The 25,971-nt window shown below is 39.7% G+C and overlaps 1 protein-coding gene across 2 annotated transcripts; it reads right to left on the minus strand.

The window, feature by feature from the left end:
* Positions 1-827: 827 nt before the first annotated feature.
* Positions 828-18,439, minus strand: MLH1 (mutL homolog 1). Of its 2 annotated transcripts, XM_058038457.1 has the most exons (19): positions 18,308-18,439; positions 16,937-17,027; positions 16,710-16,808; positions 15,562-15,635; positions 14,394-14,466; positions 14,029-14,120; positions 12,661-12,703; positions 11,969-12,057; positions 9,653-9,765; positions 8,996-9,089; positions 8,323-8,476; positions 7,257-7,603; positions 6,338-6,486; positions 4,832-4,940; positions 3,912-3,975; positions 3,191-3,355; positions 2,231-2,323; positions 1,755-1,868; positions 828-1,230 (listed from the first exon to the last, which is right to left on the minus strand). In XM_058038457.1, exons 1-19 carry the CDS (start codon positions 18,412-18,414, stop codon positions 1,063-1,065), a joined length of 2,238 nt encoding a protein of 745 aa, XP_057894440.1. In that variant the 5' UTR covers positions 18,415-18,439; the 3' UTR covers positions 828-1,062. The 2 variants fall into 2 exon arrangements, with proteins under 2 accessions (XP_057894440.1, XP_057894449.1); XM_058038466.1 differs by lacking the exons at positions 8,996-9,089; positions 11,969-12,057; positions 12,661-12,703; ... (4 more) ...; positions 16,937-17,027; positions 18,308-18,439 and having other exon boundaries at positions 9,653-9,761.
* Between the last annotated feature and the right edge of the window lie 7,532 nt (positions 18,440-25,971).

Genomic DNA, 25,971 nt, shown 5'->3' on the forward strand with positions numbered 1-25,971 from the left:
GGCAGGATTTCTGCTCTCCTTGGGTAGCCCTAGCTACATCTCCAGAACTTTCCACCAGTCTTTCCTTAAAAAAGCTGTTTGATTTTGATTCATATACAGGTGAGGTGATTGTTCATGTCAAGGCCCGTGGTAATGGACTAAATTGCTTGACATGACTGTGACAGCTTTGTGCTCTTTGTAATGTGTTGGGTTTTCTTTTTGTTGGGCTTCAAAATGAGATTTAAGTTTTGTTTCAAGAAGCAGGTCTGATCAAGGATTTAAAAGGAAAAATAGCCCAAGCAAGCTGTTAACCAAAGTAATACCATTACCTGCTTGTCATGTATCTATGACAAGAATGTTTTGATTGATGGTTTATTGCAATCTTAACTTCAAAATATACTTTGCAAGAAAGATTTCCTGCATTTTTTATGCAAAGGAAGTAGACCTCCCAAGCCCTAATCATTAAATAGGAGACAATGAATATTATGTGTGTGAGCTCATTTACTATCTGCCAGGACATTCCCATTTCTATTCTCTGACTCTTTGATTAAAAGGGAAGGGATTTCCCTTATTTCTGCAAGGGCCCTGAAATATTGCAAGGCTAACTTGTGCAGTAACAGATGATTTTAAATCCTTTGCATGTACACTCCTATTGCAAGTACTGTCAGACAACCCTCATGCTTAAAACAAAGGAATGCAGGTAACCCAGTTTGATTTCCAGAGGCAAGCAAAGTTAAAGCATTCACATTTTAACTAAATTAAGCTCCATTTTCTTCCACAATCACTTAACCCAGTATATTTTCTTCAGCAGAAGTGTATTCCGTTAGCAGACTGGTTAATAGGGAAACTCAGAGTTTAAGTGGAGATTTTATTTTAGGGATTTTCATTGGGGTTAGACACAGCAAAAATATTTTTTTTATACTTTGATCAACAGAAGTAAAATAGATGATTTACTGACATGTTAGCAGTTCAGTAGGGTACTAAATCCCCTCTTTCTATCCTTTATCAAGATTCCAGCTTTAGCTTCTACTAAGAAAACTGAATGGTGTCTATCTATAAAAACAGTCTTTAATAACTGCTTGCTCAACATCTTTCAAAAACTTTATACAGGTCAGGCAGGTTAGCAAGCTGCAAAATGTTGCCATCTTCTGCAAAGTGTTTAGGAGGTAAAAGATGAGTCCTAAAAGCTTTGTAAAGCACATGTTCCACAGTCCATTTCCATGTTGTTGAACCAGACTCTGATTCTTCACTCTGAAATACAGGAAAACAAGGACAAACAAAATGAGGTTCTGTTTAACTAGAGGAGAGCATGCCTTAAAAACTTTACTATGTAAGACTACAGCAATTGTAAAATTCTGCTGGTATTAGAAAAGTTCATTCTATACAGTAACTTCTAAGCTTCTAAGTAAAGTCACTTGCAGAATGGGTCAGCTTAACTAATCAATAGGCAGATATTTAGACACAATTGGGTAGTACTTGTAATTTATATGCATCCTTATTCTTCTATAGAAATACACCATAAAAAATACATTCCCAACTCAGAGGCCAAGGATGCTTGTAATAATATTAAGTACACTGCAATGCCCAAAGCTAAAAGGTTCAAGATCTATAATACTTCAGAAAATTTAAGCCACATTCTTTCAGAATCTTGCCACACTGCTACTTGATTCAGTTCCCTGAAAGAGCTGGTATTAGAAGTCTACATCTGAAAGAGCAGAAGTTTTCTGTATGTTGTTAGTTCTCTGGTCACAGAACTAGTTACAGTATTCTAGTACCTGAGAGTTTGTTGGGTTGGTTTCCTCTATTATATACTGCTTTCTGATGGAGTAGAACATGGCTAGTTCTTTACTCAGGCTTTCAAAACACTCCTTTTCTTCATCCCAGTTTACCTGTTACAATAAAAAAAAAGTAATTTTATAGAATCTGGGTATCAGAGACCTAATATGGAAAATTATATAATACAGAGATTCTTAATAAGGAAAATTTATATTAATGTGTTGGCTATTTCTGTCCTGGTAAGGTGAAGTTATAGAATCAAAAAAGAGGGTAGGAATGCAGGCTTTTAAATCAAAATAGAGGCTCAGTCAGTCATTAGTTATGAATACAAAAGCAAAGCATAACTAATCAATAACCACAGAACAGCATCTGGAATGTGTACATTTAAGCTGCACCAGAAACTGAAAAGGCAGGCTGGAATTGCCTAAAGTAAAAAAAGTAATTGTGCATTAATAAAATCCTTGAGAGAATGTACCTCTGTGGCCAAGCGCAGGATAAACATAGGCAGTCCTTCCAGTGGTGGGACATAGTTGTCTATCAGAAGTGGCAACCCAGTAAGATTTCCTTCCTGCAAGGCAATACTGCTGGGTCAGTTAAAAAAAAAGAAAAAAGTTCTTTTTTGCAGTAAATGCACCAAAGCTCTTATGTATTTTAAGAATGATTCTTACCAAACTCAGTGAGCCTTACAAGTGTTTAAAGCCCTGTCAGCCAGGCAGACACTGCCTGAAGAGAGTTATTGGTGGTGTTTAATTTCACAAGGCATGAATTAAGCCACTCAGCTCAGGGAGTGGCTGAATTCAACCTTCTCCTCTAGCTCCAGGTTACACAGATGCCACTTCCCAGGCAAATATCCAAATGAAGTGCCTGGGCTTGATGAAGCTGTTCACTTTTGTATAAAGTAAGGGATGCCTTAAGCCACACAAAAAAAGACACATTGAGAGCACAGCGGTGCTGCAGCCCTGTCTGACTTGAGAGCTGGTTAAGATGCACACCTTGTTGGTTAAGAGGTCTGCATTCTAGTTATAGAAGCAATGACTGAATTATGGATTGCCCAGAGAGGCTGTGGAGTCTTCCTCAGTGCAGATATTCAAGAACCATCTGAACACAATCCTATGCCATGTGCTCCAGGATGACCGTGCCTGAGCAAGGACCCACTGTGGTAACTAATTAAGTAGAAACTGTGTAGCAACCTTCTTACATGCAGCAAGTCCTGAGCATTTTAAATGAAAGGGTTATGCCACCTAAAATCTTACTGGAACTAGTTCTTAGTGATGGTAAGCACTGCAAGCAAACTACTGCAGTCATCTGTCACCAAAATGTAAAATTATGGAATCATTTAGGTTGGAAAAGACCTTTAAGATCTAATCCAACCATATACATAACATAATTCCAAGTCCACCATCTATTTACTATCAGAAGTAATAGCTGCAGTCACCTCATCAATTTCAAGAGAGAAATAATCTTTCAACATTTCAGTCTTCTTTTTCAAAAACTCCACAATGTACTCAGCAAGCCCTTCTTTTGGGCCATCTTCTTCTGTCCAGCCACTTTCAGGATCTTCTAAAGCAAGCATTGAAAGCTCATATAAAGGAGCTGGCTCCTGAAAATGAAGAAGGCAAAACTTTGTTTAATGATCAGCACACTCTATTGGAAGGCTGTAACTTCTTCCTTCACATACTAATTAATTGTAATACACTATTTCTGGCCTGCAGAACTAACAGTTCTGTTTAACCAGTAATAAGTAACCAGGATAAAAATATATGAATTATGAATTTCTTTCTTCTTTTTCTGCCATCCACAATCCCACTGAGCACTGTGATATTTTACAGGATAAACACTGGCAATCAACACTGTATTTCTGCTGATTGTATATTCAAATTAATTATTTGTCCCAATGCAATGAGCAACAGCAAAACTTGTGGAATAACTACAACTGACACTAATAACAAGCAGGCAGGATGACAATTTAACAGTAGCAGCTACAAAATTCCTAAGTTTTCTACATTCTGTTCTTACTGAGAAACAAAACAACGTTCCTGTAATGGATAAAAGCCAACCTGACTGTGCAACCTAAACTATGCATTTGTCTGAAAGGACAGACATATTTAAATACATTTAAAAAAAATCTATAGGATATAATGTAGAAGTATACTTACAGACAACCTTAAGACTCCAAAGTTTGCAAAGTCATAAATAAGTATCTGGTAGAAGAGTTCTTGGCTAAATTGAAGCACAAAAAGTAATTATATGGACAGGACTGCATATCTCCAAGTTACCATAATTAAGAGGGGAAAGTAAGGATCATCCTGGAAACATCAGATATCCATATCTAGTCTTATTTATAATGGTCTTACTTTAACTGAAGAGTTTAGGGGTTCACCTGCATTATCTAGATATTTACAATTAAATCTATTTCTTGGTTTCTGACATCATCAGCCACACTGGTGCAGAAAGGTTACATACTCAAGTATCCAATCCCTATCAATTTATTCCCTGATAATTTATATTTCAACTTCTTTACTCCTTTACAGCACTGTAAGAAATGCAAAGGAACTTGGAAATTAATGGACATGACCATCTCAACTCTATTCTCTGACTTGTTACAAAAATTTATGCAGCTGAGCCTGTAAGGCTGGCACAGGCAAAATGACAAATTTCAGGTAACAATCATGTCCTGCAGATACTCTTTAACCCAACTGGATACAATGTTTTCCAGCAATTTTCTGAAGCCTCTGCTTTATACAATGTGCTGTAGATGATCCTGCAGCGAATCACGAGGATGATCATAGGTGATCTAGATCATCATGAAGCAAGAAAAAGCCCTTCCCTTCCCACTGTCTGTGAGCACACAATACAGCAGTTGGCATTTTAATGACACTGATTCCCTGCAGCTTTTCCCAAGTGTGCCAGACTTGTTCCCACTGTTCTGAATGGACTGCTTAATCTTTATCCTCATGACTTTTCATACAGGCAACAAGAGAACAATGTTCTTTTCCCTGTCATTGCCTTCCTTCTTCTAATTAGCTTCACAATTGTTGCTTGTTTCAGCTGCCAACAGGTGTAATGACTCTTTTACCTGAGTTTTGTTGTGTTGAGAAGGTACAGTTTTGTCTGGTACTGGGCCAGAGCCCACTGAGGACTGACACAACCAACAAATGAGTGCTCATGCAGCATCTCCTGGAGTTCTGAAACAACAGAGAGGTGGGGAAGAAACAAAAGACTGTAATTTCATAGTTGCAACCCTGCCCTCATTTATTTAGTTGAGTGGATTGTGTCTTTTTAGCATGAAAGTCTCAGATACTGTTCAGTGACTCTTACACCCCTGCTTCTTCTTATGTCCTTGTATGACCAATTATTCAAAAGTTTTGAAATATTAATATTTTTTATGCATACTCATACTATTAAAGTGTAAGGGAGAAGAGTTATTTAACATTTAAACTACAAATGCAAATTAGAAAAAAAAAATTAAAGTTCCTTTGTTTGAATAGCCTTCCAAAATTATTTTCCAGCCACAGGAGATTGGTGAAAAAACTGCAGGTGTAAACCAGCTTTGCAACACAATCTAGGTATTATCAAAGTAAATTCTAGAGGTGTGGTAGAATAGGTCCATAATATTTTTTTTCATAATTTCTTTTATTTCTCTTACAAAATGTTTTTTTAATATGTATAAGTGAGAAGACTGGGAAAGGTATAAGAAGTCAGATTTCATAAAAGGGTTCCTTTCAGACATTCCACAAAAAAAAATTCACTAGTTGCCATCCTTGGGAGAAGCCTTATTACAGATGTTTGGCACTGCAGTCACAGCATGTACAAAGCACTGTGCTAATTTCACTAATTCCACTGCTATGTTTTCTAAAGGAATGTAACAGACCCAGAAAAGATTTCTCTCTTCCCAAAGTCTCTTTTAGGTACTTCTTACAGATGTGAAGATGATACACAACCTCAGGCAGCTTCACAAGTTTTATCATGAATTTTGAGATATTTTTGGGTATTTTAAGGTTCTGAGACAACTCTTTGATTTCAATATTTAAACAGTGACCGTCAGATATGGAATTATTGGGTTAGAATTAGCAGTCTTCTGCAAAATGTTTACTGAAGCACAAATAAAGTAAAAGCTCATGCTTTCTAAACTTTAAGATTCTTATCAATTTATAGAAAAGTTACTTATTACAGATGTCTGTGTGGAGCATCCCCAATTCTTACAACCAGAAAAATCAAAATAAATCCAACAAAAGCCCTGGAATGTAAGATTCCTAGCATTTAGAGATATGAATAATAAGGGTATGAGTCAGTGTAACTTGCCTTCAGAGGCAACTGAGTTAACAGGGAAACACCCTAGAAAGATTCACAAACCTTTTACCTTTGTCTAAAACAACTCTTAACAAAAAAGAGAGTATTTCATAAGTCTCACCATTTCAGTGGAATGGATAAAAATAAAAATAATAAAAAGCAAGTTTTTCTTAAAAACTTGCTTAGCAGCACAGTAAGCTCCCTGGGCCTCCTTTTAAATACCTTTTCCCACTTTGATCAGTCATATTTAGCGGTGGAATAACAGTAATTTTGAGAAACAAGTCATGCTTACTTGCATGTGCCTGGCTACTAATTTCCTCCTGGAGAGTCAACACACTGGTCAAGTTGATAATTCTTCTTCTAGGGGTGCAGGCAGCAGTCATGTCCTGTCTGGTGTCATCTTTCTCCAATTCTACATCCATGTCTTCCCGTGGTCTCTTCCTACAATACCAAAACAAAAGGAATTATGTTAAATTCTCCTATCACTTAAGCCAAACACAGCAACAGATGAGATGCACAATTCACATGCTGTATGTTAACACCGGAAATGCACACAGTTTCCCAGAAAGACAGTTTTATTTTGCTTCTGAGGAATAATTTGTTAGGAAAGGGTAGTTCAGAATTTTAGGAGAATTTGTGACACTAATACCAATCACGTTAGGCAGCTGTTGCTTAAGCACCAAGCAAATTTGGCTCGAAAGGACACATCAAAAATGTTCCTATTTCTAACAATTTTTTCCCATACCCATTTTTCTGTAATACTGGGGAGAGGGAATCAGATTCCCTCAGAAGACGTTGGCCTCTTGTAACATCTTCTACAGGAGCTATAAAAAATTTATAGCACTTTAGCTTTTACTAGGGAAATGCCTGTCAATTTCAGTGATATAGTTTCTAGCCCTCACAAAAGGAAGGGTTCCAGAAAGAGACAGACCAGCATGATCTCCCTAAACTAATGCCACCATTTACACTCCTTCCTGCCTTTCAGTATGCATAGAAACACTATTCCAGTCACAAAATTTATCACAAGTTATATGATTTACAGTTCAGAGATTAGGTTTAATTTCTCAATAAAACATCATGAAGTTATTCTTGATAATTTTTCCCTCCTGTAAAAGAAGAACCCCAAAGAGATCAGAAAAATCTATAGTTTCAGAGCTATGCCATGAAATAAATAGGTAGCCTTGCCCCAGTTCAGGAAAGGTGGGACCTACCTAGAAGGCACAGTCTCAGGGAACAAGTGTCCACTCTCTGGCTGCACTGCATCCTCCTGAACACCAACCATTTCAACCAGGTCACTGACTTCTTCCATTTCAGCATCCTGGGGCCTCTCTGCACCCTTTGGAGGTCCTGCATCAACCTCTGCTGTCACTTCAGTGGTGCCTGCACTCAGGGGGTTGTTCACTGGCTGAAGAAAAGCATCCAGTTTCTGCTCTCGGGAATCAGTGCGGACCATCTGATGTGCATAAACTTTATCACTGCTTCCCTTGGTGACCACTGAAGAGTTTGCTGCTGGTTTTACAACCTCACTGGAAGAGCAGTCAGCCCCTGGAAGCAATGTCTTCATTCAGACATGAGGAAGCAAAGAGAAGAGATTGAACAACAAGAAAAGAAGAATTAGAAAGATTAGTCACACTTCTCACTTTATCTTACTGCCCAGAGGCAAATTTGAAACCCCCAGCAACACACTGTCAACTGCTTAAAAGGCCACAAGCTTTGCACTTGCTATCCACATGGAGTGAATGTCATCATCTTGGCCGTTAAAATCAATAGTTACCATTCCTGTCTCAAAATAAAAAATCTTAAATGTAAAAAAAAAATCACAAGGAAATTAGTTTGTATAAAAATTATAGTAATTCTTATGCTATGCTTCACATAAAGAGAGAGTAGAGTATCTTCTTGACTTTTTTTCTGCTAAGATTAAATCCAAAATGTTACCAAATACACAGAACAGTTTCTTCAATCACATCTTCTTCACATAAACCAGGACAGAATAAAAAAAAAACAATTTACCACATGTGAAGGCTAATATAAAATTAAGACAACTAATCAGGTACTTGACAGAAATGTACTTAAAATGTTCTCATAGTTTTTCTCCTCTCTTTTGCCATATTGTTATCAGTGGTATATTAAAGTAACTTGAAACAGAGCAAAGATCTAAAGGTACCACTACAACACTGATAAGTGCCATATCTGCAAAGATTTTACTATTGAACAGAGTAAATTATCCCTGATCATTAAAATAATGCAGAACTGCCATCACTACATAGATGTCCTCACCTGAGTGAAGTACATCCTTGAGGAATTAGAGCCCAATAACTTGCTCTCTACGTGTTGTTGCACACGCTCCAGAATACTGTCTTCATGAAGAAAATGGACCTCGTGTTTTGTAGGATGCACATTCACATCTACATTCTGGGGGGCTATTTCCAGGCTGCAAAATGTTTTAAAAGAAGTTAATCTAAAATATCCCATGGATGGCACAGAAATCAAAAATTGGTTCACATTTGTCAAGCTTGGGAATGTTATTCCACACAAAGAAGTCAAAATGATCATGAAACCTGCTGAAGTTATACTACAGTTAGACTTGTTTAGATAATTAAAACATAATCCAAAATCCCTCACCAAAATGAGCTTACATAGGTAAGCTTAAATCAACCTCTGCATTGTACAACTACAAAAACCCACTTTTAGAAATATCTTTTACTTGCGGTGTCTCATGAATTAATAGGAAAGGACTTCAGCTGAAATTAGATACTCACTACTGCTAAAAATAAGGCCTGTCTGCTTAGGATTTCCTTAATGTTATTTAATTATCTCCTGCCTGGAGATTAATTAGCTCCGTGCAATGTTTAACACTAACATGAGGAACAGAAATGTCCTTCTAAACCTACTCACCCTAGTTCTATCCTACAGGACAGTATTAAAAGGCTACTTCTTCCTACTACTTTACCTTAAGTATAGGAATGGGTGGGTGCCTTTTGGCAAATAAGCAGCGTACACAGTTTCTATGGCTTTGCGCATAGCGGCTGACTCTACCAACCGATCTGAAACACAGAACACAGCGCTGTTTCCAAGGAGCCACCACAGCCTGCACAGTGCCCAGCTCCTCCTTCTGACAAACATCTCCAATCTTTGTGCCTTCAAAGGGAGTCTGTTATACTCATTTTCCCCCAGGGCCTATTTATGCTTCATATAAACTCAGGAATAGACAGTATTTTTCTCAACATGTTTTACCCTTAAAGGTATTTTTTCCCACAAATACTGAAATAACCAGGCTACCTTTCATTACTTCATACAGTCAACCCATGCCAGTGTTGCTACAGAAGAGAAATCAATCTGTGTAAGCTGGCAGGACAAAGCCATAACCTCGGTACACCAAAGCTTCTTTAGGTCCAGTCTTAGCTGTTTTCCACTAAATACAGTGCCAAGTGTGATGCACATTACAAATTGAAAAACACTTTTAAGATTTACAATTAACTGTAATATTTATTCTTAAAATTGTTTTTAAGAATGCTTATGCACTTTGTAGGTCATCAGAAAGTTTTGTTCTTTTGATTATGTAAGCAACATATGACTGTACGAAATGCTGGCTTTTTTTTAAACTTACGGTTTATGAAGAGCAAAAATACACATTTCTTCACAGAGTAGTTTGCATTCGTGATGTAACCTTTCATTTTAAAGGCCAGATTTGCATCTTCACAGCCCACTTCTATGAGTTCCCTATTAAGTTTGACAGAAACACGAACAAAAAGATTAATTCTTCTGTTGATATAAATTTTAAACAGTACTCACAAGCAATGATATTCTGTTTTGCCAGTTGGCAGGGTCAGCACAAAAGACACAGGCACCAACTTTAAGGGAAGAGTGTAATTAACTACAATTCAAAATGGCAAAAAATTACAGAAGGATAATAAAAGTAATGCGCCTAATCATTACTATAGAAGATTAAGAAGATATATCACCAGTTCCCCTAACACTTTACCATCATCCAGATACACACATCAGCTGAGGAGCCCTGGTCACAGCAAAGGACTGGAGAACCACTCCTGGTAACTGGGAAATCCTACACAGTGTGTCATCACAGGGTGTCTTCACCACACACAGGTGAAGACTCCACCTTTGCTGGGAAAGGGTCCAGCTTTTATATTGTTGAATAAAATGCTCACATAATTCTAATGCAGAAACATCTGGTTTCATTCTCCTCTTGGGTTCCACCCAAAGCCTGGCCAGGGCTCAAGGAGGAACCAAGGGAGTTGGCTTTGTCCATATACCTCCAAACAATGTCAGATGTCTGATTTCATGGCCTTGTCCATCCTCTAAATATGGAAAGAAAAATATGTTCTTATCACACTACATATTTTGCTAATGATCATGCATATTTTGGTAATGAGCAGATACAAATATCATATAACATATGGTTGGAAGGTTCATCTAAAGGTCAACTTTGGCTTAGGGCCTATTACTCAAGTCTCACTACTTCATATACTGATACATCTTCTATCACAGTTAATGAAAACATTAGAATTATTTGAGGGACATGGTAATTATTTAACCTAAACTGCATCATTTCCTCTTCTTAAGTATAAACAGGTAATGTTGTGTGGTTGGAATCTGTAAAATTACCTCCATTATCTTTTTAATACTGTCACATATCACAATATCCAAAGCATTATAATCTATTGTTAATTCCAGTATGCATTTCATTGTTTAAGTCATGGACAGTGATTGACAAGAACCCTTCAAAATTGTCTGCAGCCAAGGAAGAACACTTTTTTTTTGGACTACTTTGTCCACTATTATCAGTCTAATATGTCTTGGTGGTCTGTTAAGAAGTCATTAAAATGTAAAAACTCTCTTGCTCATGCACATAGATCCTAATGTTAACTATTTTCATAACAGTTTTAATAATTTTAATAATACATTAGTCAAGGAAAATCCACTTCAGCACTTTGTGAGCACAGCTTTCTAGGAAGGCATTATGCCAGCTTCTAAAGTTAACACAGAACAGACTTAAGGGCTACTTATTTCCAATTTATCCTCAATATATATCTATCAAGTGCCATTTTTATTTGTGTTCAGTTCTTAACACCATCTTAAACTGGGTAGATTGCTGTTTGAAAAGAAATTATCAAAACATTTACTTTGAAATCATTATCAAATGAGCTACTATCCATAGTAGAAAAAAACAAATGCACAGCAAAGAAATACATGTAACACTGCAAACCTCATTACTTCACAGCCTCTCTATTTTGCTGTGCTTCCTAAACTGTTTTCATGAATTAGAAGTTACATCCATTAAATGTGAAGCTTGACTTCAGTCAGTGACAGAACAGAATCAAAGTGACACCCAGCTGTTCATGGGACAAATACATACAATGGATTCTTCACAGCTGAAAGTCTCATAAAGAGAATTTTTTCTAAAATGGCAGATACATCTTCAAAAGATGATCTTTTAGTTTTTTCATTTTTCTATCTGATTTACACAGCTTCAACTAATGTAGCTTTTGTCAAAATAAGAAACCATAATATTTCAAAAAAAACAATATGAGTAGCTTCCAAATTTATCAGGTAGCAGACAGTAAGAAGAGGTAAGATGTTCATGGTATAGGAAGAGGCCGAGACTTGTAGAGAACACAGGTTCAGCTTGCTGCTTTTACATGAGCAGAGAAAGTTACAAGCAGATGGTTCCTTTTCAGTGCATTAAAGGAATAACTTTGTAACTTTCCTCTCCCTTCGGTGCACAAAAAAAAGGCACACATTCTGAAAAGAAGGAAGAGCTCTCTGATTGCAGCACTCCCTCTTCTCTGAAATTAACCATGAAGGAAGCAAGAAAGGTTATCATAAGCCCATGGTCTTTAAAGAGAAAAGGGAGGGTGATTCACTGGAAAGCCTCATATCAAAAGGAAATTTGACATCAATGTACCTGCTAACAGCATTTCCAAAGATGGCCCTGATGTTGTCCACTGTTGAGGCATTGGATAAGGTTCTAACATCTGACACGGTGTCACCTTGCTAAAGGGAGCAGGAATGAGTATCAATCAATTCAAGCAATAACATTTCTAAAAAAAACTACAGGGAATAACAGAACATCATTATATTGTTTTGTATTATTTACTTATTCATGTTCAGAAAAGCAATGGATGGTAAATGGCACATGTTTACAAGATCAGCTAGAGCACGTCAGACCCACTGAGGCTAGTAACTCCCCCCTGGAAAGTGAGAAACACTTTATTTACTGAACTCAGTAATTATCAAGAATGGCACAGAACAAAGATAATCTACCCCAGCCTCTTTCATACAGCACTTAGTAATCAGGCTCTCCAGAGAAGCTGAAACAACACATAAAGCTAAACCAAATATACCATCGACCACAGAATCCTCCAAACTCCTGACAAATATATTTTTGTCTTGTTTACTTCTAACTGATGTGCTTTCTATCCAAACTGCACCAACACACCCTTCAACATTTCATTATAAGGGAAGGGCTCTCTGTGCTGATCCTGTTGCAAAAGACACAGTGCAAATTTTCTGGCATTTTCAGATATACACATTATGTATATATACACACAGGCACATACAGACACACAGCAAAGTTCGAAAACTTTATCTACGCACCTTTTTAACTGAAAAGCTGATGCCTGAGTTATGGATGGCATACCTGAAAAACAGGTAAAGGTAAGTGTGCAGTATGTGGAACAAAAGGTAATTGTTTCCCTTGACTGGTGAAAAGCAGCTAGTAATGGGGGCAAGCAATTTCACTTCCTGTTAGACAGTAATGCAATTTGAGCCAAGCTGAGCTTTCGCAAACTGAATAGCTTTAAAAAAAAAAAAATTTAAAAAAAGTGCGTCCTATTTAGAACTCGACTATAACCATAGGAAATTCAAGGATCAACTTCTACAGACCAGTTTTTTCAGTTTCACTGAACCGGTTTAACTAAAAACCCCATCAAAAGATCCTCAGTATAACAAAATCAAGTTTCAACTACTACGGAAAAGCATCTGGATAATGGCTGGACCACCCTTCTAACTTCCCCTACCCAGACAGTTCAGCTATCTGTGATCCCACAGCTGAGATCTGATACACTACAGCTGTGTAATCCTGGCTCAAATTTCTAGGGAAAATACTGCACTGTGAGAAAAAACACACCAAAGAACCTTGCAAGATGAGAAATGTGAAAATGCAGACCAAAGATTGCTGTGACTGTGAACTCAATAACTCAAGACAAAAAACAACCCCCAAAATTAAGTAATAGAAAAATCCTAATGAGAAAGAACAACCAATGAGCTGGAGGGCTGTAACTCAGCAAGACTTCAAATCATCCTGTTTGACAGAGCAGCAGGATCTGACCCTCCACCTCCTGGCTGAAGTCTACCTGAGCCAGTAGAGACTCCTGAATAGTTCATTTAGGGAATAGGCTAAACCTTGGTATACAGCCTTGCTTCTCTCTGCTACCTTTTGTGTCTTCTGAAAGCATAAAGCAGTTCTTTTGCTGAAATTGTGCAGATCCTGCTTGCAAGACCTCTGCACTCTATGGAAGACTGCAGTAGTAGCAAAAGAGCAACCGAGGGGTCTAGGAAGGGAATATCCAAGAGCTAAAATATTACTCCTTTTTAGGGATGTGAAGTTGCCATTCAGCTTTTCTGTATTCAGCCAAATCTCAATGCTCCTGAGCACTTTTTACATTAGTTCTATTCAGCCCAGGTACATTTAAAGTTCACTCATTCAAGTCCATCACCATTTATTTGCTGGAATTCCTACAAATAATTAATAGACAGAATACACTACTTCCTATCTGGATTTTTCACATCAAATTGGACTGACTGTTATCTGACACTGCATACTAACAAATAGTTAAAAAAAAACATAAAATCACCACCACCAACAACAAAATGACACCAAACACACAGTTGCTAGTCCCTCTGAAGAACCCCAGTACTCCCCATGGCAGCATATAAAACTGAGAGTCTCCTATTTTAGTTTACCTGCTAACAACTTCTAGTATTTTTGCATATTCCTCATTTGGATTCTTTAAAGCCTTCCTTCTTGTATTTACATTGTAAAAAAGATCTTCAACCTACAAAGAAAAAGTTCACAATTAAAAACAATTTTTAAAATTCTCTCTTACTACAGAATTAATTGAAATCCATCCTGTTAATTATTATTTTATATATAAATTTTCTGAGAATACTTTGGTTTATGAAAAATCAAATTTCAGTGTATTCCTTAACTCCCTAGGTTCACCTAACAAACTGCAACTTCAGAGAGTATATACTGTCATGTGCCTCACAACGTAATTGGTGCAAGGGGAACAGAAAAGGAACAAGAGAGAACAGGCACAAAAACCTACTGTGATCTGAGTTCCTTGGTTTCCAGCACAGGGCTTCGGAGGGGCTTTGATTTTTCCATCACTGTAAGTAGCTCTAGGAAGAAAATAAGAAGTTGTCAGTCATCCAGATTTACAGGAGGGCAGACATGGACAGATGAAAACAGAGGATGAAAACAAAAGAAATCCCATCATTGTCACAATCTTCCCAGCAAAGCATTTGGGACACTGAGTATTAGCTTCCTCCACCTTTCTGCTAGAGCAAAACTGTCTTCATTGATTGTAAGAGCCAGAGGGGAAGTGGGAGAAAGGGAATAATAGCAGAGGAAAGGAGGCAGATCATGGCATATGCATTTTGAAATTCTATTACTGAGACTTTTCCTCCAAAGGCAAGATTACTGCATTTTTTTCTTTCTTTAGTAGCTAGACACAGCCTAATAACAATTATTCCACAAGATTTTACACTTCAATTATGCTAACAAGAAATTCTTGACTTTAGTCAAAGACCTGTTTTCTTTGACACTAACAGGATTTTGAGCATAAGGGATTTGTGACCCATAGAGGTCTTTCAGCTAACAAAGTTATAATGATCCATAAATTCAAAGCATATACTTTTTATTTCCCTCTAATATACCCTGAATGCTTAATGCAAGAAAGGCCACAGTTGCACAATCTTTTGAAAAACCAAGATCCAGAACATCTCTGTTTCCACTCCCTTTTCTTAAAGGTAGTTAAGAAATTAATGGAAAAGCTTATAATTTAGATTAAGTTTTCAAAAGACTATCCAAAATTCTTTTTGGATAGGATAAAGCACATATCACATCATAAAGGTAAGATAACAAACTAAGTGCAAGTTCCTGTGCTGAGACTTGTGAAATTTGCTAGACATGATGCCCGTAATATACATGCAATTTATTATTCTGAAATGTAGAAAAACAAATGTTTAACCTACATTAGCTACTGAAATAGAAGTTCTTTCAAGATTTCCTGCCTCCCCACGCTACCTCCATCAATTTTAAAATACATTATTAAGCTAAAGCTTACCTTTACAATTTGAAAAAAATACATTTTGTCACATTCCAAGTCTTTTTGACACCTGTCCTTACCAAACCCTCCTCCATAACAGGAGCTCTGAAACTGATACATCTGTTATTGCATGCAGCAGAAGTCACCAGGGTAATAGGCAGCATACCTGAATGCACACTTTGCATCAGCTGTTTTAGTTGTTACTGTGACATGGGCAACATGACTGATGCTAGCCAAGGCCTAGGAAAAGAGAAAACATCTTTGTAAACCTTGCTCTGCACAATGCTGAGGCATGTCCACACCTTAAACACCATCACTAAATTTCAATATACCACTAGCAAGTAATTAATAAAAATCTTTACAAGGAAATTGCAGGTGAGTAAAGCTTAAACAAATTTTAGTATCTATAATACTAAACTTCCAGTAATTTTATCCAGGAGATTGTTCTGGCTTCCCTAATATTTTATCTTGATGATGCAAGTGGTTAAACGTGTAGCAAAACTAAAAGAAATTTGCAAAATTATTACAGTTGTGCCTTTTTCTTTTTCATGTTAACTAGAAAGCAGCTGGAAGATTTTAGCTGCTGCTCTCTCACTCCTGCCCAAGTTCTTCTTTTGACTGTAAGTAATATTACAACGTTAGGTGACAATGGTTTTCCTGGAAAACTCACTGGACATGTCTACACAGATGAAACCAGTCTCAGGATCAGATTCCACTGGCTGTGGAGATGATTATGTTGAAAGTGTGTGAGGAGAGGACCCAAGCAGTCTGCTCTCTGGAGCATGTGAGCATCTATGTATATGAGCACAGGACAGACACTCATATATCTTATTCATTAGGGAAAAGCTAAACTCATCCTTGACTGTTCTTCCAGAGTTTAGATACAGTCTGTGAGAGTATGAAGAACCAGTACATCTGCGGGTCAGAGACACTAACCTTGTCTAGCAGCAAACACCACTGTACATTTTGCACATTTACTTTTAAGTGTGGCATTTAGACAAATGTCTGACATCAAAGATTCACCTCCCACTCAAATCCTCCACTGTCTTTTACCTGTACATTCTTGAATCATCATTTGAGAAGAGAGGCTTTGTTTCAATTAAAAAAAATCTTATTCCAGAATGCAAAAAGAATATATACCTCCCTATAGGCATTCACCTAATCTTGACATGTATTTTGAACTATATTCACGTGGCAGACTCTCTCAGCAAACAGAAGCTTCTGTAAAGAGTACTGGGAATGTGATACTATGCAGAACCCACTACAGCAGAATAACAGCAATGAACAGTTTCAAAACCTTGATGAAGAGCTTACCTCGCCCCTAAAACCATATGTAGAAATGCTAGCCAAGTCTTCAAATTTTTGCAGTTTACTCGTAGTAAATCTCTCACATACGATGTCGAGATCTTCTTTCTATGTGAAAGGGACAAGCAACAATCACTTTCCGAGTTTTTTTAAGATCAGAAACACTTGTAAATTGAAATAATTTTTAAAAGGTAGTATCAAACAGCAGCATACACCTGTCAACTTTGTTTACTTACTCTGATACCACAGCCATTATCTTGAACCTGGATGAACTTCAGACCACCTTCTTTAACTACTACCTGGATACTCGTAGATTTAGCATCCAAACTGCAGAAACAAAGAAAGCAATTTCAACCCCAGAGCTCTGTTTAATATCTTTATCCATGACCTGGATGAGGGGATTGAGTGTAGCCTTATTCAGTTTGCAGATGACACCAAGTTGGGCAGAAGCACTGATCTGCTGGAGGGTAGGAAGGCTCTGCAGAGGGATCTGGACCAGCCAGATTGATGGGCTGAAGCCAGTGGTTTGAGGGTCAACAAAATAAAGTGCCAGGCCCTGCCCTTGGGTGACAACAACCCCATGCAGTGCTCCAGGCTGAGGGAAGAGTGGCTGGAAAGCTGCCATGTGGAAAAGGACCTGGGGGTACTGCTCTACCAGCTAGCTGAACGTGAGCCAGTGAGTGCCCAAGTGGCCAAAAAGGCCAATGGCATCCTGGCCTGTATCAGCAATAGTGTGGCCAGCAGCACCAGGGCAGTGATTGTCCCCTATACTCAGCACTGGTGAGGGCACACCTCAAACCCTGTGCACAGTTTTGAACCCCTCCCTACAAGAGAGACATTGAGAGGTTGGAGAATGTCCAGAGAAGGGTGACAGAGCTGGGGAAGGGTCTGGAGCACAAGGCTGATAAGAAGCTGAAGGAGCTGGGGGCGTTTAGCCTGGAGAAAAGGAGGCTCAGGGAGGGATCTTATTGAGAAGGAATTACTTATTTCTCTCACCTCCCTGAGAGGAGGTTGTACCAAGGTGGGGGTTGGCCTCTGCTCCCAAGGAACGAGTGATGGGTAAAGAGGAAATAGCCTGGACTTGTGCCAGGAGAGGTTCGGATTGGATATTAGGGTGGTCACAGAAAGGGTGGTCAAGCATAGAAACGGCTGCCCAAGGAAGTGTTTGAGTCGCTGACCCTGGAGGTATTTAAAATACCTGGAGACGTGGTGCTTAGGGACATGGCTTAGCAGTACATTTGGAGTGGTGGTTTAATGGTTGGACTTGGCGATCTTGGAGGTCTTTTCCAACCTAAATGAATCTATGAATCCTTAACCTAGCACCGAAAGCAGACAATTCACAAGTTTCTCAAACAACGACAAAACAAGCCGGAACACAAAAGCAGACAGACACGCGGCTTTCCAAGCGGAGCTGCTTCCCGTAGGAGCACACGCAGGCACCGCCCCTCCTCGGCACCCGGGCTCCCGCTCGGCCCTGGCTGCCCACCGGGACGCGGGGCCGGGACGCGGGGCCGGGACGCGGGGCCGGGACGCGGGGCCAGCCCCGGCAGAGCCCCCCCGCCCCACGCAGCGCGGCCGGGCAGCGGGAGGGGCCGTCCCCGCGTTACCAGTTCTCGATCATCTCCTTGATGGCGTTGGCCGGCCTCTGGATGACCTCGCCGGCGGCGATGCGGTTCACCACGGCCTCATCCAGCCGCCGGATGACGCCGGCCATGGGCGCCGCCGGGCGGGAGCCGCGCTCACCCCACCGCCGAGGCCGGGCGGGAAGCGGGGCGGGAGGCCGGGCTCGCCGCCGGGGAGGGGCGCGCCCCCTGGCGGAGGGAGGCCGCGCTGAGGGAGGGGAGGCCGGGCCGGGCCGGAGCCGCCGGGGCCGCGGCCCTCAAGGGGCCCCGGGTGTGTCCGACCGGGGTGTTCCGGGGCACAGCGGGCTGTGCCTGAGCCAGCAGGGTCCCTGCGGCCTAGAAACCAGTGGGCGTTACATACCAGCAATGTACCCCGGTGATACCCTGGGGTACATTGCCAGCAGGTCGAAGGAGGTGACCCTGCCCCTCTACTCAGCCCTGGTGAGGCCACGTCGGGAGTGCTGTGTCCAGTTCTGGGCTCCTCAGTACAAGGACACATGGAGCTCCTGGAGCAGGTCAAGCAGAGGGCAACAAGGTTGTCTGAGCATCTCTCTTACGAGGACAGGCTGAAGAAGCTGAGCTTGTTCAGCCTTGAGATGAAATGACTGAGATTGGACCGTATTAATGTGTATAAATATCTAAAGGATGGGTGCCAGGGAGATGGAGCCAGGTCCTTCTTGGTGGAGCCAAGCAATAAGATGAGAAAGGCAATGGGCAGAAACTAATGCACAGGAAGTGATGCACAACTGAATATGTGGAAGAACTTCTTTACTGTGTGGGTGACTGAGCACTGGAACAAATTGCCCACAGAGGTGTGAAAAACGCCAATCACTTGTTTTTAAATTTTTAAAAGTTTAATAGTAATAAAATGGTTATAAAAATAGTAATACAATTAGAGTAATAATAATTTGGACAAATTGGATTAGGGCAATATGAGACGATAGAGACAAAAGTTACGGACATCCGGGTACCTTTTTCTGGGCAGCACAGGACACCCGTTAACAAAGGATTAATTCTTAAAAATAATAGCTTGTTGCATATTCACACACTTCATACATGATGCATAAATTCCATTCAAATACAGGATTCTGTCTGGTCATCATCAACTTCTTCCTCGGAATCCTAACAGCGCCTTCGAGGTGGGAAGAAGTTCGTTTTTTCTGATAAGAGGGCAACAAATTCTTTTTCTCTGAAAGATTTAGCTGTCCTGTGGCTGCTATCTCACTGCAAGTCCTTTCTTTAAAAAAAGTATCCTACATAGCATAGTTTCTATTTTAACATTTTTTATAACCTAAAACTATATTTAACACACTACTTAAGAGATTTAATACAGCATTACTTTCTAGCACAACACATATAATATTCATTTTAATATTTGCAAAAAGCCAATCATAAAATATGCATTTTTCACAAAGGATATTGTGGAAGTCTCTGTACTGGGGATATCCAGGAACTGGATGCAATACTGGGCCATGTGCTCCAGGGTGTCCATGCCTGAGCAGGGAGGTTGGATCCGATGACCCAGTGCGGTCCCTTCCAACCTGACCTACTCTGTGATTCTGTGAACTGCTGTGAGCACTGTGGCATCCCTCAAGGCTGAGCTCCGTGCCCATGACAGCAGGACTGCACTGCTGTGTGACTGCCACTACGTGTCTCCAATCACAGCATGCTTTCCAGGGCATTTCTGTATCCACTGTGATATTTATCTCTGCAATCGCAGTACATGTTGTTACTCAGTAATTACTCAAAAATATAAAGCAGATCCTTACTTGTGCAACAGCTAAAACTTGGCAGCAACTTCCAGGCTTTGGAGTCTCTTGAGGTTTGGAGACATTTGTTGAGCAGAGCTCTTGCTTCCTCTGCCAGTGCAAATAAAAAGGGGGGTTAAGTATTGAAATGGACTGCCAGGGAGGTGGTGGAGTCAACATTCCTGGTGGTATTAAACTACTGGTTGTGGCACTTGGTGCCATGGTCTAGTTGACAAGGTGGTGATCAGTCAAAGGCTGAACTAGATGATCTCAAAGGTCTTTTCAGCCATGAATGATTCTGTGATTCTGTACAATCTCATGCATGGTTCTGGGACTCATGGTTGGAGCATGACCAGTATATGGCAGACTGGAAGCTGTTCCCTTCCAGCAGAGGAAGAGACCACAGCCACAATGCAATGAAACCTGTTGGTCTCACAGTGGTCCTGACCAGCAGGGTTACAAACAAAGGAGTCAGTGGAACACACATGAATTAAACTGCTGCACACTCAGCATGGCTTTGGGCCTGTGTTGTGCTGCACAAACTCCTTCCCCCTAGAAGAGCCTCAGCCTCATTGTAAAGGAGGAAGCTGCTGGCAGCTCCCCCTCCACACCAGCAATTACACCACCTGTGAGGCCTTTCCCTTATCTACAAATGCAGCAAGGAGTTCTCATGTGAACATCCTTTCTGTTTGACAGCAGAAATGATGAATGGATTTTCTTCATGCAAGAAAATCCTACAACAGCTCAAACAGCCAAAATGAGTAACCCTTTCTGCAGACAGGGTCTGCATGGTGCAGTACGCTTGCACTGGAAGCCCATTCAAGGCTTCACCACTTAAGGCTCCCAGTATCAAAAGGGATGTAAGATTATTTATACTATTGTGTCCTCCTTTATTTTTCTATCTCAAATAAGAGATGGTACTGGGATGGTAGCAGTCCAGCATGTCCTGGTGCAAAACAGCTCTTCTCTGCATTTCCCTCAGCACAGTAGCCACTGCTAATTTCATGCAAGCTGTAAATAGGGCTTCAGAGAAGCAAAAGCTTCTCCAGGATGGCAGTGTCACTTCAATGCCTCGTCAGGGTGATGTAGCAAGTGTATTGCTGTGTAAAACACCTGAGGGTATTCATGTTTTTTATGTCTTGCTATGTCTTGGTAGCTGCAGCACCAAGAAATGGACATCATTCCACTTGAATATGCTCTACAACTGGCATCTCTTAATCTAGTGTAATATAACTTCAGCTTCTTCTCATCCTCTTCATATCCACCTGTCTTCATCTTTGAAATTGTACATTAATTGTAGAATTCTGACAGCAATAAACAAAGCAGTTTTCACTTTGCAGAAGTGAAAAAGAAAAAAAACCTATCCTGAGAAATATCCCTTCACAGCTGTCACTTTAAACAGGATGATCCTGGCCAAGGTCATGAAGAAGATCCAGTCCCTCTGAGGAACATGTAGAGCAAGCAGCAGAACCACTTCTGTGAGTGTTAAGGACTAAGCATGTGAAACCTGGACTGGTGGTACCTTGCTATAAGATGCTTTGTCTTCCAAGGACATTTTGTCCTCAGAACTGTCTGGGATGATTGCTACCAAGTTTCACTCTGTCTAATTCCTGTCCATGTGTACAGGTGCCTGCAGGGCCCTCAAGCATGACAGATCTCCACAAAAGCCCCTTTTGAGGCTGACTTCAGGTTCCCCAGTTTTTGATCTTGGCAGAAATACCTGGGTGGAAGACAGCAATCCTGCCCCACCACCTCCCTGCCTGTGGCTTCCTAAACCTCCAGACTGCAATAACAACTATTTTGGCCATGGTGCACTTTTGTTTTGACTTGCAGGAAAAGATTCAGGAGCTGTTAGGGTGAGTGGGGCAGGGGGCAATGGTTTAATTGGGACAAAGAGAGGGCATCCTACTGTACACTCATCTTGACTGTGTACTGACCTGGGAAGCACCAGGAGGGTGGGGAGCACTGAACTTCGGATCTGATGGACACTGCTCCAGGATCTGAACTTAGAGGAGGAATCTGTTTTCAGTGGCCTTGGACAGTCACAAGCATCACCCAGAGCAGCTGGAAATGGGAGTAGGAATTTGCTGGATCTCAGCATTTGATCTGGGACAGAAGACATTTGCTCCAACTCTCCCTTGTCCATGCTGTTGCTGTCAGTATCTGCCCTGGACCAGCCTGTAGGAAAATCTTCACTTATGTTCCTTTTACCTGCGTTAAAGTTTGTATCACAGAGATGCAGCTCAGGATGTCATTTGCATGAAGCTTTAAAACTTTTATATTGTCTGTGCCAAAACCCTAATTTCTGTGTGGAAGCAGGTGTGAAAAAGTCTATTTCTCTAACTGCAAATAGTCATCAAATATTTCTTCCTATTTACATCGCAACTGCTCCAACTGGAGGTCAGCCCTGCTTGCTCATATCTGGCAAGCTTTGCTCTCACCCATTCCAGTTTGGATGGTTTTCTGTGACAGTGTGTTAAAAAATAAATTTGTTTTTATTAAAGCAAATAAACCCCAAAATTTAAAATAATTTAGGAAGATATAACCAGTGTATTTTGGTGCCAGAGCACAGAAGTGGTGTTAGAGCCAAAGAAGTGGTGAAGAATGAATAGAAAGAACCTGTTGGAATCTTAATGCTTTTTAAGATCCTAAAGAGGAAAGTTGATATATTTAGCAATCAATGTTATGAAATTTCAGAAGGCAAGAATTAGTTTCCTAGAAAGACATGAAACTGAAACAGTTCCACAGTCATCAGAGAAGTGTAGTGAGTTTTTTCCCTTAAGACATAAAGGATCATAAAAAAAAAAAAAAAAAAAAAAAAAAAAAAAAAGAAAAAAAGCAATAGAAGAGCTGCAGTCTTCCAAAAATCTTACTTGTGCTGGGAAAATGTGGCCTAAGTGTAGTAAGCAATATGGATTTTAAATGCTTTGTTTTTTACTAGAAAATCTATTTTCTTAAATGGAAAGATCTATCTAGTTTGGGGTCTGATAAAATTAATCTAATACATTCTTTTAGACATAAGAAAGAAGTTTTTTATAATGAGGGTGGTAAAACAATGGAACAGGTTGTGCAGGGAGGTAGTGGCAGCCTGATCCCTGTAAACATTCAAGATCAGGTTGGATGGGGCTCTGAGGAACCTGGTCTAGTTGAAGAGATCTCTGCTCATTGCAGGGGGGTTGGGCTAAATGATTTTTAAAGGTCCTTTCCAATCCAAACTGTTCTGATTTTTTTTAATATCATTTTGAAGTCCTAGCCACTCATTACCTGCAGCATGTACTTACTATTCCAATTCAAATATATTAGGAACCCCAGAAAACATCTTTGAAACTTATTTGTAAATAGTTACTGACCCCTTCAAAGTCAACATTGCTTTATTTGCCTTGAGCGGTTAAAAGAGAGTGTTAAGAAATAGTAAATAAGGTTTAGGAAAGAATTGGAGCATGGGATTGTAGCAGAGGGGAAGCAAATAAAGCCTGGCTGGTTAAGCATCATGCACAACACTGTCTTCTGTGTGAAAATGGAACCCAGGACTACATTCTGAAACACGAGACGTGCCTGAAAAAAGGCAGAGATCTGCTACACTGAAGAAAGGATTGAAGAAATCTATTTGAAACCTTAGGATTATTAGGGTTTTAGACTGCAGCTTAAGCAGAATAGGAGGTTAAAAGATGAGGATTCCTTGAAAAAAAAAAAGAGCCTGATTTCCTGTTTGTTTTTAAAGAGAAGCAAGTTGAGCAGCATTCCAGTACCCTACCACTTTAATAGAATTCCTTGTAAAAAACAGCTGGGTTTTTTTAGGTGATATGCCTGTATCTGGAAATGTCTTCTCATTTGCCCTTGAATAAGTTCTCATGATGTGCATGTTAGTGGAAAATGGCATCTTTCACCCTTCTTACAGTTTTTAATGTCAAACTGCAGCATAGTTTATGACAGTTTCTCAAAAATGTCTCCAGTTGCCAAGGAAGAGATAATTGAAAGAATGCAAACAAATAACCTTGATTCACAGACCTCTGCTTCTTTTCAGTTTGTCTTGACAGGCACTCAGAGTATCCAGGCAGTTCTTTTAACCCTTATCATTGCAGAATACAGACCCACTCTTTTTGCAGTGAATTTCTTGCATCTTTAGGATGTAGAATAAAACATTAACACAGAATTTGTGTGACAAAGGTTGGCTCTATATCAACAGCAGAAGAAATTGTACTGGCAGTACTGATGTGTTACTAAACCTATCTACAGAGAAGGAGCTGCTTTGAGTGGATGCAGTGCCTACCTAACCCCCCACACACACAACCCCCCCATCTCATGACAGAAGAAAAGGTCTCAGATTCATGTTCCACTGAAATCAGATTATCCCATATATAATTCAGGACAGTACCTGACACAGGATCACTTGTTTAGCCACAGTAGTTTTATTCTGAGTTGGTCACTCATAGTCCAGGGTTTGGTGAAAACATGCTTCTATAAGTGGAACAGCTGCTCCAGACTACGTGTCAAATGCCATTATACAAAGCCTCAGGCATTTGCATGAGGCAAGAGGAATTTCTGCTGAACAATATTGCCCCAATAAAATTTTTTTCACCTTAGTTTATAGTGCATTTTTATGAGTTCAGAAGGAAAACATGTTCTGGAGGCTCATGATGAGAAAATAACTTGGAAGTATTTGCATCCTCTCATCACACCCTATGTATGCAGTCCTGTCAGGTAAGGAGTTATTTAGTCCACTTGAGATGGCCCTGGAGCATTCAGATGAGCAGTATGATTTGTGCAAGATCCTATAGGACATGCCTGATAGAATTTGGAATAATTCTTTTTTACCAGTATGTTAACCATAATATCACTTCTCCACCTAGAATATGGGATCATTACTTGTTATCTCTTTGGCATTAAAAACTGTCACAAGCAGAATGCTTATGCAAATTAATCAGGTCACTATGAAGGCAGCATTTTCCATGGTCCTAAAATGGTATAAAGATGGAATTTTTGACACCAAATTTACGCCAACTTTTCTTTTCCACCCATTACAGTAACAGCATTGTTCCATGGTATTTAAATTTTTCCGAGCTACTGTTCATGATGATGGTAGGGTTTTTTTTTTATATCCTACTTCATAACTTTGATAACATCTTCTGGACCAATCAGGAAGTATGAAACAAAAGGACTGTTTTATTCCTTTGTTTTTGTAACTTACTTCCTGTGTGACTGTGTATTCTTCAGCATGCAAGAGTTACTTTTATGAAGTATTTTGTGAGGTCCTGATGGTGTAATACTTCTGCATAACATTGTATGAAATCTGCTACTGGATTTTTTTCTCAGGGATTTTGTATATTCTGAAAGATCAGGTTTTTTTGGCGTGGTGGCAGAGGAAGCTTAATATGGACTTAAAAGTACTATACTAACTATATAGAATTATATCTTACTGGAAAAAATAGAGAAAAAATTTTAAGTTATATACAGGTGTCTTCATCTTGAGACATAAGAAAGAATTTTTTTACAGTCAGAACAATCAATCAGTGGAAAAACCTCCTCAAGCTTGCAGAGGACTCCTCCATCACTGGTCCAAGGTGCAACTGGACACAGTGCTAGATAATGTCATCAAGGCTCCCTTTCCCACCAAAAATTGGAGCAGGTGAACTTTGGAGGCCCCTTCCAACCTGAGCTCTTCTATGGTTCTGTGTTTATTGCATGATTGGACTGCAGGAAAAAAAAAAATTTTTCTAATATTTTCATTGCCAGTAAACACTGGCAGTGTTTTAACCTAATTTTTATTGTGATTTAAGTCCCATTTTGATTTTGCTCTTTATCTTCAATACATTACATGAATGGACAAAATACATGTGCCAAAGTTTCAATACCTTGGCCTTTCCCATAATAGGTGAACTAGCTCTTGAGGGACATGTGAGT

Source organism: Melospiza georgiana, chromosome 1 (genome assembly GCF_028018845.1).
Source record: "Melospiza georgiana isolate bMelGeo1 chromosome 1, bMelGeo1.pri, whole genome shotgun sequence".
NCBI lineage: Eukaryota > Metazoa > Chordata > Aves > Passeriformes > Passerellidae > Melospiza > Melospiza georgiana.